The following is a 23,599-nucleotide window of genomic DNA, read 5'->3' as shown; positions in this document are numbered from 1 at the left end:
ATCGCAATTAATTTTAGAACGGCAACGGAGTTGAACATTAGTAGTCGTAAACCCATGAAATTGGGTCGGCTGTTCAACGACGGTTACAAAATAATATAATATTATTTACAAGAGTCGAAAATATTTCGAGTGTAAAATAAGTTTAATTAAGTAAAGTTCAAGTAATAAGTAGTAGGTTTAATTTTAGTATAAAAATTTTCACATTATTTTAAAGGATGTACTTTTGCATGGCAAATTTTAAAAGTTTGGCAAAATCGGTCAAATAGTTCCAAAGAAATTGCATTTTAACTGTACAATTTTTCTCAAATTCCATATCCTACAAACTATTCAATCAATTTTGCAAAAATTTGCTATTTAAAATTGCATTTTTCAAAGCTATGTAAGTAACTGTATGCGTTACGATTGAAAAGTTTTTCAACTAATATTAAATAAAATATTAAAAAAATAACGAATAACAAAAGAAAAAAAACCAACCTGTCGTAAGTGTATTCTTTTCCTAATTAACAGGCTCTTAAAATTTAAGACAGTATTTTTTGAAAATTACTTATTAAACCTATCAGAGACGAGATAGAAAAAGTGGTCTTGTTCGAGCTTTACGACTAAACAAAACATTATTTATTAAAGTGTTTCGTAAGCAGCTTGAAAAAGAATTGACTATAAAAGAAAAAAAAATTAAAAGAGGAAAAAATATTTCAGATTTATTTCTAGGAACTGCATGCTATAAGAAAAGTAAAAATGAAACTATATTTTTATAAAAACTGGAAATAATTTTTTTTTAAATTTATAATTTCATTTTTTACGTACTAAAGACCTAATTTGATACGACATTATAATAATTTTTTTAAACAGGAAACTAGAATAAACTTTGTGTATAATATTCTTCCTAGTTTATTGTTTTCAGCTCTTTTATTACGTTAGCCAAGGAAATATCTTGTCTCAAAATGTGCAGAGAAAATATAATTATTAGTAACCTTAGGTGAAAATAAGTAACAATGTTTAAGGAATAGAGAGTTAAAAATAAATCTTCACTCTTATATTATCCTCATGTCTAGACAAATTAAGAACAAACAAGGTTTGCATATTTTAAATTATGTGACTGAGAACCTAAAGCAGTATTTGTCATGCCAACCAACGCTGGTATTGAACTATCTTCTATAATTTGCAATGCATTATTTTCAGACTTATTGTTCGAAAATAAATATTTAGTAGCAATTGCGGCTATTAAAGACATTTGAAAGGTTATTAAAGGCATAATAATTTATATTATATTTTTAATAACTATTGTGTTTCAATAGTATATAAAGCACTACAAGATCTCGTGTATATCATACTACAAAATAATTACATATCTTCAAATTTAAATACTAGCTATATTTAGTGTATATTTGTTATCGGCAATTACTAATAATCGGTTATTTTTAATAAGTAAAGTTTTTGAGAATATGAGAAAATCAGATTTCGAATTTATCAAAACAATAGTGGAGTGCTTAGAAACTCTAATTTCTGATTAATAACCACTGTTGTATTTGAAAACACATTTGATAAATTGTTGATTATTATTAATAATAACCAAGTATGTCAATCAAAGTGGTTAATCTCTGGTCAAAGTGGCTAAGAATTTGTCTCATTTACCGGTTATTATTAATAGTTACTAATAAAGTTTGGTTAATGCAAAAATTTTCAACGTTTTAGTTATAATTCCAATGTGCATGATTAATTGTAATTTCCAGCCCAAACAGCTTGACAATGTCAATTGCTTATTTACTTCGGATGAAGACACCCACTCTTTGTGTTCGTTGTTCATCTGTTGTGCAAATACTTTGTGCTAAACTGTTTTGATTCACTGTTTATTCTTCTTAAGTTTTCCTTTTCATTTAAGGCATTTAAACTTTAAAAAAATGTATAAAATATCATCAATATAGTAATGTACTAGGCAAATGTGTACTTTGCAGTTGCTCTTAAACTTAAAAAAAAACATCAGTGTAGGGTATAACGGGTTATAACACTTGCAATAGCACTTACTTCCAGTGAATAACACATTTATTAAAAATAGCAAACAGCGATATTTAATAATAGCCGTATTGTGTTAATAAAGATAAATTGTTACTGTACAGCACTATTTTGTGTTATTAAAGATGAAAGAAATAAAGTAATAATTTGTAAAAATAATAATTTAAAGATTTTCGCTAATGTTTGTTCCGCGAAAATTTGCAAAACAATCAAGACAACTTAAGATGATGAGTAATGACAATATTTCCTGTAAATTTCTTAAAATTAATTTGATTCATAAATTTAGCGGTAAAATAAAGTTTAATGTCACAAAATGAAACAATCTTTTAATGTTTTACAATGTTGAAGAAAAAAAAATCGTTGAAATAACTAGGAAATATAAAGTCGTAACATTTCCGTAACATACAGGGGAAAGTGGGTTAATTCCGGGTTACCAACATTCGAAGGCAAGACAGTTTGAGCCCAAAATTGTCAGATTTAATTCATTGGTTAGTTATGTGCTATATATCATTCTTGAAAAGTCATAGATTTACTACTTTTTCTATAGGTTATTTTCTTTCTAGATAAAGTCAAATCCTCCAGTTTAACCGAGTGCACATGTTTGCTCAATGGGAAATTTCGAAATACTAGAGTTTCTATGGAGAAGTAGAAAACATTTTTATTTTATAAGACATTTTAAGATAATTGCCCATGTAATTTACACGTGATGTTGTCAAGGCCTTACTCATGGAGGGGGAAGACAGGGAGAATTATCCCGAGTCGGGACTGCAGAGAGTCCGATGAAATTTCCTTATAAAAATATAGTATTTATTAATCAGATTTTTAAGACAAAACTGCAAAGAACTTATAAATAAGCAAAACTGCAATTTTGCGTAGAGGTCTTAAAAAAGTTAGAGGTTGTCAAACGATTTTTTCAACCTAGGATGTAGTCCTCTTCTTCCTTCACTACGTTGCAGCTTTCGTTGGCCCAGAATAAACATAAATCGAGCGGGAAAGGGTCTGTAACAAAGAGGTTATAAGAGAAGAGTGCAACTTTTGGACTGAATACTTATTTTTTGTTAGGTTGTGAATCTTGCTTTAACGTATAATAATCAGGACAAAAAAAGAATATTTATTACTGTATTGACCAATAAACAAGGCTAGTTTAAGAACATTAGAGTGTTTTCTTAGCAAAGCAAACGTATCGACGGACACACCGTAAAGTGATCAACAGTAACACGCCAATAGGGTAGGTAATTCTTCTTAAACAGTAAAGTGAAATTCAGAGTTTATCCTCTAGAAAACAGAACTAATTTTGATACGATTGAGGTACCCATTCTAATTTCACTAACCGGTCTTACCTTTTCTTGTTAAACACCAGGCGACTCATTGTGCTTAAGTCAGCACAACTTAAAACTAACAACATACAGGTGACAATGTGTTCAACACTGCTCACCGGTATTTCTCAAGTTAGTTTGTTCACTTCCTCCTACCATTGAGAATGCACCTTCAACACGACAACTTAGTTTCTGAATTTTTACTCCATTGGGACTCTTTGTCGATGTCACAAACTAGCACACAGACCTTCAAAATGATCGCTCAATTTCTTCATTTCTGCGTCATTGGGACTCATTTTAGGTGTCACAAACTAGCACTCAGTTTTTCAAAATGAGAGTTCAGTTTCTCATATTCTGAGCCTAAGTGACTCGTTTGAAATGTTACAAACTCACACAGTTTGCAAGCTTAGGGGTACCATTAAGTTTTTACCTTCAATGCTCTACATATCTATAAAAAGTAATCTAGTAATTGAAAATTTTTTTAAACAGATAATTTTTCGTTTATATTTCTGTTAATAAATATTGTTTATTAGGGTGTTTTTTGGTTTTATGTAGGTATTTATATTCTTTTGTTTTGAGTTGTAATAATGATATATATATTAATACAAAATATCAATATATACGTAAGGCGTATCAGTATACTCCCGTATAACAATTAAAATATATAATATTACCGTTTTCGATGTCCCAATAGACGTGTTGTGTCTCTGTGCTGGTGGGACACTTTCAAATTCATCAATTGCGTCAAGTATTCCTTTTGGCAATTTGCACTCTACTGTGCAATATTTTCCATGAAAATATTCTCTTTCTCCAGGAAGTGGCTCTTTACCTAATTTTCCAACCCTAACATTGATACATTCGTCAAAATCTCCTAAAGACATGGTTGTACCCTGGAAAACTCCACTAGGTGGCTTTCCCGTGGCATCCACCACTGAAAATGTACAAATAGAACATTTAAGGACAACTTTTTAGTGAAAAATACCTTTATGATTTAAGAAATAGAAATGTTTTAAAAATAATGACCATTGAATAAAGAGTTAAAAAGCTTGTGTTTTATTTTTAGTAGTCAACTTACCTGCGCCTGAAAATCATCAAATCTTTGGAATAAAGATATTCATTTACTTTTTTTTAAAATAAATAATTCTGAATTATTAAAATGTCTACAGTTTACATCAACTTGAAAGGTATGGATTTTAAAAAGTTTTCTGAATAATACGGGAGATGATTATACAAAGGAATGAAATATATTGACGCATTTTCAATTTAAGAACAGATAATTGTGCTAGATATAGCAATATCTACAAGAACGATTTAAAACTTTTGTAGAACATGCTTTATGGTAGCCTTTGAACACCCCGAGAAATAAAAGAATGATCAAAACTACCCTGAATATTGTAAAAACTAGTATATTTCTGGCTCTATGGGAACACCAAAAATCTTGGTAATTTTTACCGAAGTGCTTTGGTGATGTTTTTTGTCATATCAATTATTAAATATGGTTTTATGAGATAAATTTTAGTAAATATGGTACAAAACGGTAATTTCATAATGATACCTTAAAGCATAGTATAAAAACCAATTTATTCGGAATAATTTCCTTTTCGGGATTGTATCTTTTACTAAATGAATGGCAATACGAACTATAATTTTGAAAGCCAGAATTTCTAGCAAACCGTTATCACATGAATAGAAGATTTACCAAAAAAAGGGTTTCAATACCATGTTTTTTAGTTTTTATCACCAGAATTGCCTTTTTTTTACTAGGAATGTTACTATTTTACAGTACAATAATTATACCTGAATTTTTTTTTCTCTTAGTAATTATTGTTTTGTGATATTTTAAAATTATTAAAAAAAATATATTTTTACAGTTACGATGCTCAGTTGAGAATATCCTTTGTTGAAAATATTTATATAGAAATCCTTTGTTTCATTGTAAGAATTCAGATTCTTTAAAAATACTTTAACTTTAAAAATACTTCAACTTAAAAAATACTTTAGCTTTTTTTCGTTAACTGAATTTGAATGATAATAGTAATATAGCTGGTTAGTAACATAGCAGTTATATTTTTTTCTGAATTTTCAATAACACACGCATTTAGCGATTAACTTAATATCTAGGACAGTTCTAGGGAGCTCCACTCCTACCCGCTTCGTTCACGTACCCCCAGATTGCTGCGCAATTATTTTTGTTTACTTACATTAAGTAATTTTAAAATTATATGTTTATCGATCACAGATTTGATATCACAGATTTGATATCACAAATTTAATTCCCGATTCCATTATATTTTAATTAAAACCATGGCACAGGACATAGTCTTGCATGTAATTAATTAATTGTTGAAGTATATTTTATTTGAATAAAGTTAAACAACGTGATAAACAAGTGCAAATATTATCACATGAAAGATATACCTGGGCTTTGATTCTATAATCAAGAACTTTTATCAATTTTTAAACTCAATAAAAGATAAGTTGGAAATACTGAGATGCAGAAGAAAATTGTAGAACCGGAACTATAGTATGTCTTTTAATGTGGCGTTTTTTTATGTTGCTTAGTTTGATTTTTGCAGACTAAATTTTTTCCCTTGTTTCACTTCAGTAGATATTATTAGATATTCGCTTATTATATAGATGTTAGATATTAAATATTATTATTAATTATAAATATTAAATAGATATTCTCTTAAATAAATATATAAATATTCACTTAAATAAATTTAACTTTTAATAAATGTAAAACAATAAGCGTGAAATCATGAGAAGTGAACGATTATTATTTATTTCAAAAAATGATTCAAAATTTAATTTATTACTTCATAGTGTACAAAAAGATGATAAATTATTATTGTAGTCAAATATGGCAGAATTTGAAATAAATAAATAATTTACAGACAAAAAACACAGTATTTTTGTTTTAATTTCATGCTTATTGCAAACAAATGAATCTCGATTTTGTTTACTTATTAACGAAAATATAATGGGACTTTTTTCGTCAGTGAAAGTTATCGAAACGGTAACAATGGCACCATTTTCAGAGTTGATTTAAGGTTAATTTACCTAAAAAAGTTTACCTTACGTAGCAGATAGATGACATAAGAAAATTAATTTTTTTAAATTGATATACCATGAAGTTTTATAATTGTAAATTCCTATACTCATTGCCAACATTAATATTTCCTCTTTTTCATTATCTAGTCAAAATATTTAGCCTAAAACTCACTACTGCAAGAAAACCAAGTAATTATATATTGCAATATGGATGCACATTTTATCATTTCGAAAGATTTTTGAGGGGTAAAATTGCATTACTTAATGTGAGATTATTTTTTCAAATTATAATTTAAATTTGAAGGCATTAAGAGATTGATATTATATTATTCAAAGAATCCGCCGTAACAGGTAATGAGGAAGATGCAATTACCTGCCTTCGACACGTGTAAATAGGTATTGTATGACCTCGCCCTAGGAAAAAATGAATAAAAAAGAAAAGAAAAAAAAAGAAATTTGCAGTTAGATGACTTTCAACCCCTTTCGCCATAAGGAAATGAGGAAGAATTACAAAAATATAAAAATGACGTTGCGCAGCCATAATTTTATAACCCAGCTTCATTTAAATGAACTTATGACTTCTATTAGCATAAGTAATTCCGATTTTTTTTATCAGTTTTTTACGGGATATTTTTTGTGGTGTTTCGTTAAGTTGGTTTCTTTAGAATGTGCTACACTTCAAATCAAAATTGTTGCATTCACTTTATACCTCGAAGAGCCGGTTTATATAATTTTTACAAATTATTAGCTGTCGCATTTGAAATGACCATGACATTCTGCACAATCACTACTTTTGATGGAATGTTTTTGATTAAAACTAATTGCGAACAAATTGTATGCAATTAAAAAAACATTTAAAAGCTTTCTAACTCATTAAGACTGTGATAGAAAGATTGTTTTTTTTGTTAAAATTTGAAACACTGTTAAAGTTCCCAATATACAAATATTTGCATACAATTTTGAACAAAATCTTTTACACATACAAGCATGAATTAACCAAAATTGTATATTTGTCATTGTTAAAACCATTGTTGTATTTGCCTTTATGAATTTAAAATATCAAAGTTTTGAATGTCATGCAAATTTGAATTATTAAGCTTTATATAATTATTTAATTTTTAAGACCTTACGATTACTTCTGTAATCCTAAGGTTTTAAAAAAGGGATTTGTTTAAGAATTGGATAAAAGTGTTTTTTAAGAAGAAGAAAAAAAACTTGAAAATTATTAGTTGAAGTTCGTTTTATAATTTCTTTCAGTAAAAACTGTCAAAATCATCATCGCAGTTTCTAAGAATGGAAATATTTAATTCATATATGTAATTTTTTCAAAATTAAGAAAAATATAAATTTAGTCTAACTTATTATCTGGAAATTACAATACATTATATCGTGTAGCTCCCAGGTTTATCAAGTTAATTGAATTGTTTGAGTGTGTTTTCTACATCATATTTTTTGGAAGGTCCAGATGCTTTATTTATATTTAATGCAACAGAATATTTTGATATAATGCAACAGATATTTATATACTTAATGCAATAGAATATTTTGATTGAATTAAAAAAAATAATAGTCCATGTTGTGAAAATTGCAGCAAAAATAAATATTATATAGATGAAATTTTTTAACGTGTTTCACGAGATACTTTTGAGTAAGTTTAATATAGACAGACGTTATATACCCGTTAAATCATTCCCTGGTATAGCTTTTTTGCAAAACTTTTTCGCAGTTTTTATTGAAGCAAGGCACTTCTTCTGCAACTCGTTCGCGTATCAAACCTCTCCTCCATTGTATTTAAACAGATTTTGCTTCAAACATTTGTTATCAATTCTATTGAAATAAAATATAAACTTAATCATTTCGTTAAGTAAAAATTTCCTTAAAATTTCTTTTTAGTTACTTTAAAATCTAGTTAAATGTTTTTTGTTCAAGAGAATATTTAGCAATAATGCCATAAGTTAATTCTCAACATACTTTACAATTTCGTATTTATTAGATTAGTTCCATATGCTTACAGGATACAGTTTTAAACAAAACTTATAATTTTAGAAAGTGCAGCTTATTTACTGCTTAATAATTCTAAAATAATTAACGAGCTTAAATATCGATTTAAACACCTTAATTATAAAATGTAATAAGGTATTATCAAGGAATTACTTTATAATAATGAAATTAGGCTGTTAGTTGAAAGACTTTATTTCGAAATAATGATAAAACAAACGTTAAAATAAATGATAAAAAATAAAACAGATAAATATTTATGAACAATGGATAAAAATATTTTACAGGTAAATAACACTTTGATCATTTTTATCAATTTTATTCTGTTAATAACGAAAAAAATATATATAATGGCCTTAAAAAACCTATTATGTGATAAAATTGGGTCATACCATATTTGTACAATAAGAATGTATTGACCGGTCATTTGATTTATATGTATATAGCGGAGTCACGGTGGCTCAGGAGATAGAATCACCTCCCAATGAGATGAACAGGATTCGAATCCCAGCGAGGGCTGTTCGATTCAGATTTTGCACCCAGGTCGCACCAACCCCATTGTTGACGTAAAATATCCTCAGTGGTAGAAGGATCATGGATTTGAGTCCCCTTGCAGTCAGACTAACCGTGGGAGGTTTCCGTGGTTTTTCTTTCCGCGTAACGCAAATGCGGGTTAGTTCTATCAAAAAATACTAAATGAGGCCAAATTATTACCCCTACTTGATCCAGGTGTTCCCTTGTCTTCTGGATTGGGTTCAAAAGTAATAGGCTGAGTTGAACATTGGTAGTCATAAACCTAAAATTGGGTCTGCTGTTCAACGACGGTTATAAAATAAAATAAAATATATGTATCTAGACTTTTAGATTAGTAAACAAAGTAAAGGTAGGAAAATAAAGGAATTGCAAATCGTTACTGAGCAAAATTGAGAAACTCTGTTTTTCAAAAGGGTCTTCAATTACTTAATTTCAAGTGACGTGAATAATACTTTATTCGTCTTAAAGGGACTTTTATTCAACATAAATAAAACATGAACAGACGCATTATGAGTAAGTAGGATTTAAACTGGAGATGTCATGCCTTAATTAAACTTCATTATAGCACATTCACAATCTGTTATTCTGTTCTATAGCATATTCACAATTTTTTGGTTAACTTTCAAGTTTTTTTTAAATAAAATCTTTATATTAGTAAATAAGTTAACGATGGTGAAATAAAAGAAACCGCAATCATTTCTAAACAAAACTGGGGAAATCCTGGGGAGATTTCCTCAATAAATAGGGTATTTTTAAATTCAAGGATGCGTTAGTTGTAATTTTACGTGACTTGAATGATATTTCAATTGCTTTAAAACGATTAAATAGGAATTATACAATAAAAATAGGAACAACAATTAACAAGAAATTATTTAATTACATAAAATTATCTTTTTTATGTGCATAAAAACATCATTTTTTTGTTATTTTCTAAAACAAAGTTGAATGAACGGAAGGGATTATAATTACGCTTTATTTATCCATTTCAAAACAAGAATTCATAGTGTTTCGAAACATTCTAGAAGCTTCCCTGGAGGAATGGCCTTCACCTTAGGTTTACCTCCAATGATTTGTAGACAAATACCAAATGAAGAACAACTGGTTTCCTCGAAAACGATGTAACTTTTATTAGGAATTATAGTTTTGCTTTATTAAAGTTATTCAATTCTTATCAAAATTTAAACCAAAGAAATGTCTATGCCTTTCAATAGCTATTCAAGTATCTCCAAGGATTTCCGACGTAATTTTTTTATATACATAATACTTTATTTTTTGTTTATATTTCGTTCTTTCTTTATTCTTTTGTAAAAATTTGGAATTTCTTTATAAAGGTTTAGTTTATAAAGAACCAAAATAAATATTTAATAGAGGTATTTACTAATTAATAGTTAGCTTACTTTTAGTTTTTTTTAAAAAAATTTCCTTGATAGCTGAGTGAAGTATAATAATAAATTGTATTCAGTTAAAAATATCTTCCGTTTACGCTTAAATTTGCAACCGATACAAATAATTCAGTTGCAGTGTAAGTTTCTAAAACCACTTTAACAAATTCTCATTGTTGCACTGAGAAAAAAGTCTGCTTAAAAACAACCAGAATATAGTAAAATTTACTGAGCTTCTTGCTCTATAGGAAGTCAAAAATCTCAGTAATTTCTACCGAAGCGCTTTGTTAATGATTTTAGTAAAATGTACAATAAAATACCGTTACATAATGTGTGATAAAATTTGGAACAAGTGATAAAATTTTGTAATTTTATCATTATATCTTAGGTAGATACCTAACTAACCTACCTACCTAAGATATCTTTATATCTTAGCTAGGTAGCATAGAAACCATTTATTCTGTTGATTTTATTTTTCAGTTTTGTATTTTTTTGCTAAATGTGTGGTAATAAGAACTATAATTTTAAAAACTAGAATTTTCGGTAAAACGTTATCATATGAAAGGCAAAATTACCATCAGAGTAGTTTAAATATTATCTATTTTGGCTTTATTAAGCATAATTATGTTTTTTTTTGCCAGAAATGTCATTACCATTGAGTATGGTAATTGTCTCCGAGTGCATTGATTTTATATTATATTTATCATAAATTCCTTGAATACTTTCTTGATTAGACTATTATTAAGATGCATCAATAAAAAATAAAAGTAAAGGGAAAGTCAGGAGAAAAAACCAATTAATAATTTCACCAAATAGCCAATGACCACCATTTTCCGACATAAAACACAATTCACCCTACCTCAAGTTTTTCCCTGCACCAGAAACTCTCATTTGATTACAATAAGTTTGTAAAATTATTTATCAACTGTGTCATTCATTAAACAGTTTTGCCTCAAAATATATATTTAGGACAAAATAATTTTTTTTCACAAGCAGAATGATCTTACAACTGTTTTCTTGACAAAAACATTCTGCTTATAGTGCTACGTTGCAAAACAAAAGAAGAAAGAAATCGTGCTCTAGCACTATCTTTCTTATTCTTGCCTAAAATAACATCTTGAATCCGAATAATGCATATTTTTTCAGCACTCATCCTTTTTCAGTTTCATTGTCGTATATTCGTTACTTTTCTATTATTTTATTGCTACTAATTTGACTTGGGACGAAAAAAAATATTATTTTCATCTTTATACTCAATATTAGAAGTTAGAGAATTAAAATGTTCTTAAAAATATAAAGTTGCAGCAAAGACGGAAATTTACCTTCTTAATTTTTAAGAAAATGATTAAAATAATTTCCTTAGAGTTTTTTCTTAAATTTTAATTGATTTTATAGATATTTCAGCTTATAGACTTCCTTTTCCTTTCTCATAAACCAACCAATAAGAAATTCGACCACAGTTTTGGTTAAAAGCAAATGGGGAAAAAGTTCTGGTAGCCCTCACATACAGTGAGTCTTCTGAACTTAATTAGTCCTCCTAAGAAATTAGAGACCGCTCAGAGTGGAAAAATGAATATTTTCAATATGAAACTTCTTATGATTAGGTAGAGGTTTCAAAAGTGCTACACGCAAACAATTGTATCAAGTAGAAGGAGATTGGACGTTAAAAAATCATTAAAAAGAATATATTTTTCTAGTTTTACCCCCATGGTTTTTAAATTTATTCTCTGAACATTTAACTTTTTAGCTGCTTTTTACAAGATTCAAGCGTTCTCAAATAATAATACTTTTGACTAAATATGGCTTCAGAGACAGTTTGAAAAATTCACAATACTTCATGACCTCTCTTCCTTACCCGATTTTAGCCCAAATTGCTTTATAAATAATTTTATTATTTGAAAGGAAAAACTGGGAGCTAGAAGTTTGAATATCTAAATGATAATCAAAAATTTTTAAAAAAAGTAGAAATATGATAATTTTTGTGATTTTCTTAGAATTTGAAAGGAAAGCCACCCAAATTTTCCTTCCTGTTAAACCGTTATTGTGTTAGAATCGAGCTCATTCGCTATCCTTCATAAGAACTTTAATAGTTATAATAATCATTTTTTCCCTCAGAGAAGCCCTGATCAATTCTTCGAATCCCTTGGGCAATTCATTAAATGAATGTTTTCTGATTCCACTCCGATATCTAAATGTAACTAAAATGTTACTGAAAATTTTCATTATACGTGTATGTTTAGAGCAAGAAAACGAATTCTTGCTAGATGGAATATGTAGAGAAAAAGTTAATAAACTGAGAAAGAAATTAGAAACAACGTTCATTTTTAAAAATTAGAAACTGCCTTTAAAATGTTTCTCCATGGTACAACTTTTTTAGAACTTTTCATCTTCATAGATCTTTATATGAAGTTTAACACTGTAAAACTAAACCATTTTCTTTCTTGGAAATCAATTTCATGACCACTAAATTATCAAAAAGTAATAAATAATAAAATAAAAAATAAATATGAGAAAGGGGGCCCAGAAACGGTGACCCGGGGAAATATATATATNTAGCATATTAGAGGTCATCCCCTCATATCATTCATATTCCTTATTGAATACCAGATACAAAGTAGATAATGTAATTAATAAATGCTTATATTGCTCATGTTAATAACTACGTCTAAAAGCAACGAAATGAAGCGTACACACACGTCACTGTTATGCAGCTAAAAGCTGTTGTAAGCTGTAAAAAAGCTGTAATTAAGCGGTTTAAAACCGACTAAGATCAGTTAGAACCGGTTCAAAGAACTTTCGAGTGCCGTATTACATACTTTAACGATCAAGTCATCGTTATTCTATAGAATACCTAGTCAAATCATAAAATTCAATAATTTTATATATTTTAACTGACTTGTCTAGTTATTTTACGAAATAAGAGATTTCACACTTTAACGGTAACATATTTATAGTTATCTAAATGCAATGCAAATTTCAAAACTGAAATCTACGAAAAAATGAATAAAATTAAAAAGTAAAATATTAAAATGCGCATTTTACTACTATTGGAAACAATCCTCTATTTAAATCTGAAAAGTTAGCAGCTATTTTCCATAGCTGCCAACAAAATTCCTTTGCTGTTACAAAAATACATTGAAGGCTTTATTAAAATAAAATCTTTTTATGAGAGTTTAAACACTATGTTTCAGTGTATAAATATATGCAAAGAAATATAATATGAAATGACCTTACTTAGATATAAAAAAAATTCTCTAGTTTTTTTTACATGCTGGCATAAAAATGATGCATTTAGAAAGAAAATTCGAACATACATATAAATAAGTCTTATGTTCCTTGACCTCAATTTAATAACAGAAGCATCATAACAGACACAGTGATTTGTTGTTTGTATTACTACTTACAGATAATCTTTTACGTAAAAAGCTATCAAACCAGTTCCAAGTTCATTAGAAATGATTAATATGTAAATCGAAGCAAGAAAATAAGAGATGAATGAAAAAGTGACTGTTTTCACTGGAAGCAGTTATTTTTAATTTTTGAGTCGTCTAAAAAAGAAATTATGTTTCTTAAGAAATAATAATCAGTAAAAGTGAAAAAAAATACGGTTCAAATTACAGTATAAAGTACCGGCATTTTTTGTGCATTATCCGTGAAATCCATTTTTACGGTAAAACATCATTTCTTGATTTTTATATTTATTTAATTGGAGTAATTCAGTGATTTTATTATAATTATTACTATAAAAATTGCGATAGATTAGATTTTTAGCTCTTTAACAAGTAAAAATGGAATCTGATGTATAAAGTGCTGACACTCAGAGTGCCGATACATTTTACCGGAATTTTATCCGGAATCTCTTATAGTGTAGTTAGTTATTTAGAGTGATGGTCAATTTATTATTATTATTATAATACTTTTAAATTTCATTCATGAAATCAGAATTTGTTTTCTACAGTAATTTCTTGAGAGAATTTTCAAAAAACCAATTCAAGTAGCAAAATATTATATTCGGTAATTTAAATTTTTATGCTGAACATTATGCACGTTTTTTTTTTAAATTTATAACGAGGGGTATTTAACTCACAACTTAATCTGATTGAAGAAGAAGAACTAAGTCCATGTAATATTATTCCATCATTGTACAGACAATTCAAGCCACTTTACTCAAATATACTGCCATTTGAGAAAATAAATAAATGAAGTAAATAAAAATAAATAAATGAATGAATAAATAATTAATTAATCAAATACTACAAAATTAAAGATTTGCTATAAGTGATTAGAGAGTTTTTAAAATTTATATCATAGTATAAATTTTATCATATCAATTTTATTATATCATAGTATTTAACTATCACTAGTATTCAGAAAACATAATCTAGTTACTAAAGCAGTATCATATTAATGCGATAGGTGTAAACAGTAGAGTCCCAATTTTCCGCTTTAACCGAGCAATCAAATATTTCTAGTTTTTTTTGTGGTTCTAGTTTATATTTTATTTCTTAAACAATTGCGGAAAAAATTCCGAATTTAATCTTCCAAATACTCAGGAGAACAAGCATCAATAATATCATTAATATCGTCAATAATGAAAATGAATATAGCGAAGATGAAGACAGTGACGATGAAAATCAATATTAAAAAATCTCTCATACAGATGAACTAAAAATATATGTATTTTTTTAATCTCCAATTTATATCAAAGACATTTAGTGCAAAGAATAAATCAATGGAAAAGTGGTTACTCATTCTATAAAACTTCATAAAATTTAACAATTTAAGCTTTCTTCCTCTCCTAGTGAACAGTGGACAAGAAAATAAACGCTCTAACCTGAGTAACACTTAATCTAATGATCATATGTTCACCTTCTAGGACTCAATTTTAAGGGTTTCAGGGAGTGATCTCAAATATGTTAATTATTTAAAGCAGACGATATTTTAATTTACAAAATCTGACACACAAACAGATTTTCTTCGGCTAAACACATAATTTTTTTTATGGATTCGGATTTCTGACCATCCCTGCCTAAATATAGAGAATAGCCGCAATTCAGAAATATGGTCTCTATTATTCAGTCAGCAGAGTGATCCAAAGCTTGGACTCTTTAATGTTATTGTTATTACTTTTTTTTGCGTATATCAATGTAGCTCGCAAACTTATTAAGTGCATAGAAAATTTTATTGCACTTAATTATTAAAATTCATTTAACCGAGTAAAATTCAACTTAAAAATAACTTTTAGTAAATACATATTATAGAATTGTAAAGTATACCGTTTTCCCACCATTCTAAAGAACGATTTTACATGGCAAAGTACAAAAATTTGAACAAAATTGGTAAAATAATTTCAGGTAAATCGAATTTTAAAAAAACTATTCTGAAGAAATAAGTAAATTAACTTTAAGGGATTTAAACTTTGGACCGCACAGCTATTTCAAAGATTGCGGCTACCCCCTATATTCTTAGGGTCAGAAAACCGAATCCATCTAAAAAGGTATGATTATTCAGAAAAAGCGCGTTTCATTGTTAAATTTCGTTACTTAATATATATTCGTTACTTATATACATGTCTGCCTAATTAATTAGCATATTTGAGGTCATCCCCTCATATCATTCATATTCCTTATTGAATACCGAATACACTGTCACATTCAATTAACATATTTGAGAGAAAAAAACGGATTCTTCTAAAATTTAATTTAAATCAATCTCTAATGCTAAACCAGTTATAAATTTTTTTCTTCCAAACGTCTCTAAGCGATCAAATTGATATTTTTGAATGACTTTTGAGATCGGGGGTTAAAATTTATTGTTTTCCCCTGGACCCTGGTACTCAGAACACTAGCAGCAAGAGATCTGAATTTATAAGGCTGACGCACATTTGCGCTAATTCATTCGTTTCAATAGTGAGTGAACTAGTGCATTAGTGTATCATTTATTAATGTAGGTAAAACTAAACATCTTGAACGTGTACGTTTGATGAAGATAACTTTTTGTGCTTAAATAATGCTTACTTTATAGTATTATTATTTATAGTCGGAAACATACATACATTTCCGACTAACTAAAAGAATTGATTTTTTAAAAAAAATCAAGTTAAAAAAATATTTGCATATGACTGTATTTGCGTCAACGTTGTTTTATTCTTTTGTATAAAGAAATGGAAACCAAACTGCATCTTTTTAAAAAAGAATGAAAAGTGCATACACCATATACCGACAGTGTTTACAGTGTATACACTATAGAAACTGTAGTGTAATATCTTTCGAAATTTAATGAACATTCCTAAATGGTCTGCGAAGGAATATATTATTTTCAAGTTAACACCAAATCGAACTTTCATATACATTTAAGCACCAAGAATGCATGAAGTTTACCCCAAGATTAATCACCTTTTCATGATACGTTACATACTTTCTCTTCCGAAAACTCCAATGTTGGCGTGTTTGATTTCGTATTTAATAGTTTACAATCGATTTCGAGTTAGCCTGTGTTTGCGGCTGTCTTCAATATTGCTTTTCATCTGCAGAAACTAAAGTNAATAATTTTTACTTTACAGTATTGATTATTCGGAAATATATATACATTTCAGACTAACTAAAAAAATTTATTTAAAAAAAAATTAGATAAAAAAAATATTTGCATATGACTGTGCTTGCGTCAACGTTGTTTTATTCTTTTGTATAAAGAAATGGAAACCAAACTGCGTCTTTTTGTAAAAGAATAAAAATTGTATACACCATATACCGAAAGTTTTTACAGTGTATACGCTATAGTGTAATGTCTCTCGGTATTTAATGAACATTCCTAAATGGTCTGCGAAGGAATATATTATTTTCAAGTTAACACCAAATCGAACTTTCATATACATTTAAGCACCAAGAATGCATGAAGTTTACCCCAAGATTAATCACCTTTTCATGATACGTTACATACTTTCTCTTCCGAAAACTCCAATGTTGGCGTGTTTGATTTCGTATTTAATAGTTTACAATCGATTTCGAGTTAGCCTGTGTTTGCGGCTGTCTTCAATATTGCTTTTCATCTGCAGAAACTAAAGTTCGCCGCTAAAAATGAATATGCATGTTTTTAGTTGTGTTTTAAGGATATTTATTTTTAAACTTTCAAATCTCCGTTAACTGTATTAATAGTTTTATAATGTATAATTTCTATCCGCTATTTTTGTTTTAAGCCAAGTTTGAATTCGTCTTTATATTCCTTCTAGTAGGCATATGTTTGATTTATAAATTTATTTTATTTTAATGGTTAATGTATGTATGCCGTCTAAATTACTGATTCTAACTTTATATTGTCTCTTAAAAATAACTTTAATAATTCTTAGATATATATCATATTTTACTCAAATTCTTAATTTTAGTGCTACTAAATAAAAAAAAAGCATGGTGTTTGGTGGCTACTACTTTTACACGAAGTACTGTAAAAGAACAATATAGGTATTGAAAGGCCCCCAGAAACCATCTTTCCGTTTCGTTATAGTGGAACTCCACTATGGTGTAAAAGAGCTGTCACTATTTTTGTTGTGTAGTGTAGATAGAAATATTAAGGATAGGTTTTGCGAAATTTACTATTATTGAAGTTTTAAAAAAAACATGTAAAACTTTTAAATTGCAGTATTTCAAAAAGGGTGATCTCTATAAAATGTCTTAATTTTTTACAATAAACTAAGTTGCAAAACACATTTTATCTGAATACCGGAGTGTATCATTGAGTTGAAAAAGGAATAAAATATGTAATATTTTTAATGCATTTATATTTTTTAAAACATTAAATTCATGTGTTTTAAATTGCAATCTACCAATATTTGTTTATGCGTTAAAAGACATCAATTACAAAGATCTTTCTTACATTTTTTTAACGGAATATTACTAGTAATTATCTTCACTTTTAAAAACAGATATTATTGACTATTTTCAATGATTTTCCTCATTCGAAAAAATATAGAAATTATATAGCTAGCTTGATATTCATTAAAGTAAAACTGTTAGTAGTCAAAGACTATCATATCAAAAATTAAAAAAAAATATTCAGCTATTTTAATTATGTTGAATTAAATGTATTTCCTGATACTTACGGATTTCTTCTTTGAATTGTTGCTTAAGGAAGACATAAATTAATTCCATTTTTAGCAGATTAAACACTATAATTCTTGATTTCTAAGCTTACCATAAAATCTTTTTTTCAGTGTTTTTTATGCGAAGACTTAGATGCTAATGACAATATTTTTCTACTTGTTTAGTAGATAAGAACTTGAAAATTTAAGACTTAGTTATGTGTGTTCGATTTTAGATTTTATTTTTTAGAATAAGGAATTTAATATAAAATTCTCAATGACGTGATGATTAATCGAAGACATTTTCTTGAATATATATTTTGAATACCCGATTATTTTAAAGTTATCGAAAACTTTTGAAAAAAGTTTACTGTCTGTCAATCAGGAGATGAGCCTCCAGAAAGGTTGTTGTCTTTAAAAATGGGGGGAAACTCTTAGATAAAATGACATTTATATAAGGAATTCAATCTTAACTCCTGATGATTAATAGAAAACATTTACTTGAAATTATTTTATGAATATCTGAACATTCTAAAATTACTGCTTGTTTTTAAAAAGAAATTACTGTCTGTCAATCACTAGATGAACCTTCAGTAAGGTTGCTGCCGTTAACAACGAGAGTTAATCCATACTGTTTAGGGCGGTGCGTAAGGATTAAAACACAAAGAAGAAATCTTTTAAATGAAAAATATGGAAATGGAATATGGTCAAAGAGTTATTTTAAAATTGTGATACTAAATATCTTTGATAATATTAACATCCACTAAAGCAGTTGTATGATAATTTAATTCAAGTAAGTTTTTATCTAGAAAATTCGAGTAGAAATTTGATAAAAACTATATTATAAGAAATACATAATTGTATTTAAAAAAACACAGTTTGATAATGTTTAATTCAAAGTTTTTCAATTAAAGTTGTGTCAAATAACATGAAATGTAATGAAGTTGACAGAAATATTACGTAAGTTATCTTGGGGTTCAAAGACGTAAAGATGTGTTATGTCACAATTACAACTCGTGTTATGTAACAATTGTTCATTTTTAATTTAATATTTTTTTCGTATTATTTGAAACCTTATTTATCTCTGATTTCATAACTGTTTTAGCTTATTCTATGCAAAATTTGCAAGTGACATTTTCTTAATCAAGTTAATTTTTAAAATTTAAACGTAAATATAATGAATATGATTCTTGCCTCTCAAAATTTCCTTTCTCTTTTGGAAAAGAATTTTAACTTTGTGTGCGTTCTTCTTCGTAATCAGGATTCATTGCAACACTATGTCTGGGCTTAAATTTAATATGGATGAGACAAAACCAACCTAAAAGTACGTCATTGAAATTATTTTATGACTTTGTTTTTCACGAAATAACAGACTGTAGACGTTAATTCAAATCTTTCTTTCCTTTATTCATTTTTGGGTTGTCTATGTCAATCTAAACCTTCAGTTTGTCAAACTTTCAAATTCTTAAATTTGAAATGGCTGTCCTTGTCTGGAGGCTTGTTCAAAAATTTCTTTGTCAACAATTTTTTTTTAATTTTAAGCTACATTGCCTTTTGTCTTCGATTCTGAAGTAGATTAATTTCAAAGAAATTTATTTGTCTGTTACATAATTTACACCACATGATAAATTGTTTAAACGGAATGCTAAATATTTTTTTAAAGATATAAATAATAAATATTTGCTCTATACTTCAGTTATTGTATATTTCAATATTGTGTGACGGAAAAACTTTCAACTTGAAGTTATATGTGCAACAAAATAATGTTAACACAATAGTGTTGATACTATAGTGTTTAGCAATTGTTCTTGTAAACGCAGTTACATTTTAACACGATATACCATTGACATTTGAATCAATTTACAGGAAAGCCGTTACTTAATTAGTCGAAGCAAACCTAGGTGGTGAACGAAACAATAAAGAGTTCTACGGCCCTTTCTTTCAGCGAACAATTTAAAAAGATTAACTTCAAAAATTTTCGAAATATTGGCATTTACACAGGAACGATTGAAAAAGGGGAAAAGAATGGTTTATTTGATGATTAATATATTTACAAAAACTTGTAACGGCAGTTTGTCCTTGACCCCGCCTTGTGATTTTCCTTCGCTTGTTGCGCAACTTTCTCTTTTTCGATATGAATGAACGAAAACAATTGTTGATTTTTTTCTATTCTCGCTATTTCTTTTGAGATTCCGGTTCAAAGATCAAAAATATATATTTTTTATTTTAAAAATATATCAACAGTGACCGTAAATATTTTCGAAACAATTCATAAAAAGTTAGAAATTTTTTTAGTAAAATTGACCGGATTTGCACGGTCATGACGGTTTTGGTAAAAACATAATTCTAGTAATAAAACCAAAATGTACGATATTTAAAAAGTTCATTTGACTTTTTTTCCTTTTTTATGATAACATTTTACCGGAAACTTTAGTTTTCAATATTATAGTTCTTATTACCACATGTTTAGTAAGAATACGAAACCGGAAAATAAATTTACTCGAATAAATGGTTTTTATGCCATGATCTAAAGCCAGGTTTCTTGAACTTTTTTGTGCGGGAATCCCATTATATTTGCAAAAATTTTGTGTGAACCCATAACGCTCAATAATAAAAATAAATTCAATTCGTTGGGTAAGAATTCAAGCATTAACTATAATCTTGTCCGGTAGCTACTGAGAAACTTGTGACAGCGCATATGCGAGGATTAAGTGCCAATGGGAAGGGGTGCCTTTTCATTTCATATGATATAATCAAATCTTTGCAAAATAGTTGACACCGACTTGACAAAATAGTTCTTCGATATTTTTCTCTGCACTTTATTTTTATGGTAGTTAAAGACGAAAATGCCACACATGTCGTAGAAAAAGGTAAAATAAAAATTATGTCAGAAATTATTTTACCATTCCTAGGTAAAAATTATTTTTAATAGTAAAATTATTATAATAAGTTAGGAAAATATAAAAATTCCTAAGATTTTGGGCAGCCACTGATGCTGGTTACATGCAATTGGGCCGCAACCCACAGTTTAAAAAACTCAGTTCTAAAGTAAAACGATCGAGATACCGAATTTTACCAAATTTAACACTAAAAACCGTGACAATCAGACAGTATTTTACTGTCAAATTTACCAAAAATCAACGTCACAGCTCTTCTGTAAAAATTACCGTGCTTCTTGGTCGTTCCTAAAGAGCCAGAAACAAAGAAATCGTTTTGGTACTTTTACCGAAACGACTATTTGGTAATGATGATTGTAAAATTAATAATATAATATAATTTTTTAACATAGGATAAAATTTGGAGAGTAAATTTCATGCCACTAATAATAATCAATACCATTTAATTTAATGTATAAAAACCATTTTTTCAGTACATTCTACCTTTCAGTTTACTTTATTTTCTAATAATTTTTTTTTACTTTTTTCATTTTTTTACGAAACTTTTGTAAGTTTCTAAGTCTGATATACTGAAACGAATAAATAGCATACAAATTTTGACAATTTTTGAGTATCAATTTCAGTACACAATAAATTACAGAAATAAATGGTAACAAAAACATTGCAAAACACAAACTTTCAGTCAGATAAAGAGGAAAATTAAAAAGAAAAAAGGTCAAAACTAAATTTTTTAGGTGCAATAAATTAATTGAAAAAACATCTTATCATTTCATTGCAGTGTAAGTTGAAATTATGAATTAATCACTGCATTTAAAATCATTTAATTGAGAGTATTTTACCTTTTTGTTACTTATGATCATAGCATGGTTTGGTTACAATTCACGCTTTCAGCAAAATAGGCTTTCTATGAGATATGGGAAAGGGACCTTAGTCATAACTTCTTTAAAAACATTGCATAAAATAAAAGCTATAGAGATAAATAAAAAATAATAACTATAAAAATAATTTTTAAATTCCATAACTGAAATGTCAATGAAATGTTTTTGAGGATGGTGAACAAGAAACACAGGCTTATTTTATTTAGAAGAGGATATATATATATATATATATATATAATACTTTCTTTTAATAATTTTTATTTCTTTTCCTCTTTTCATTTCCTTCTTTCCATGTTTTCTTTACGTTTTCAATTTATTTTATTATTTTATGAGTATATACTTGCAGCTTATGAGAAATAAGTAATATTTATTAATGTTCGTAATTTTCTTGTTTTTCTTTCTATTATTTTTTGTCTTTGTTATTGTATATAATATAATATATATATTTCAACATACACACACACTTCAACTATAAAAAATTCAAGATGAATAATTTAGAATGTTAAAATTTGCATTAATAGTCTACAAAAGTTTAAACTTTCTGATGGCTGTACGAAAAATTGTACCGAATTTTCCCCCTAATGACTACATATTTTTTTTGTTACTTAATTACAAGTAAAAAATAGTTTCTGGTTTAATGAAAGACACTAGATTAAAATTTGAGAACAGCTGGGACTAACACCTAAAGGGTTTAATATAAATATGTAGAAAATATTAAATATTTTTTCAATGTAAATAAAATTGGCAATTGGATTAATTAAATGAAGAGTTTAACCACACAAGATCTAGGTACACATTTTATTCCAAACTCAAAGTAAGAAACTGATGATAGACATTCTAAGTACCAAAATTGAATAGTACTAAAAACTAATTCTAACAGAAATAGAGTAGCAAAAAGTTAATGAGTAAACTAACAAAAATAGGATGAGAATTTACTAAGTTATTCCCCAGTCAAGGAAAATACATTAATTTGCAAATTTTTATTAAAAACATTTTTTTACTGATAGAAGTTTATTCTCAAACGAATTGATGAAAATAAGAACATAAAATGAAAATATAATTAAATAATTATGAAATACGTACTGTTTTCTTTCTTTTTTGAGACAGCCACCTGTAAGATTTAAAAATTATTTTAGTAAATACATTTATTTAACAAAATGATAAAACCAAACCAGTACAGAGTACAGGCTTCATGGTAGCTCAATATAAAAATCAGGACAATATTTTACAAAAAAATCAAGACATTTTAAATACATACAAGACTACTGAAAATTTCCTTTTGTGCTGCATATATGTTTAAATTTTTTTTACTAAGATACCACTTCCAAAATGGATATGTTTTTTTTTACCATAAAAAGAAGATACTACTTCCAAAACGGATATGTTTTTTTTTACCATAAAAAGACACCACTTTCAAAATGGATATGTTTTTTTTTACCATAAAAAGAAGATACCA

The 23,599-nt window shown here is 27.7% G+C and overlaps 1 protein-coding gene across 1 annotated transcript in view; it reads right to left on the bottom strand.

The window, feature by feature from the left end:
• The window catches only part of LOC107437202 (nose resistant to fluoxetine protein 6), a 70,541-nt gene that overhangs the window by 30,324 nt on the left and 16,618 nt on the right, over positions 1 to 23,599 (bottom strand). The window contains exon 2 of the mRNA XM_016049124.3: positions 4,001 to 4,257. Coding sequence (XP_015904610.2) covers positions 4,001 to 4,257 — 257 coding nt within the window. The remainder of the gene's footprint in view (positions 1 to 4,000; positions 4,258 to 23,599) is intronic.

Source organism: Parasteatoda tepidariorum, chromosome 4 (assembly GCF_043381705.1).
Source record: "Parasteatoda tepidariorum isolate YZ-2023 chromosome 4, CAS_Ptep_4.0, whole genome shotgun sequence".
In the NCBI taxonomy this organism is placed as follows: Eukaryota; Metazoa; Arthropoda; class Arachnida; order Araneae; family Theridiidae; genus Parasteatoda; species Parasteatoda tepidariorum.
This window is presented reverse-complemented; position numbering and strand designations above follow the sequence as displayed.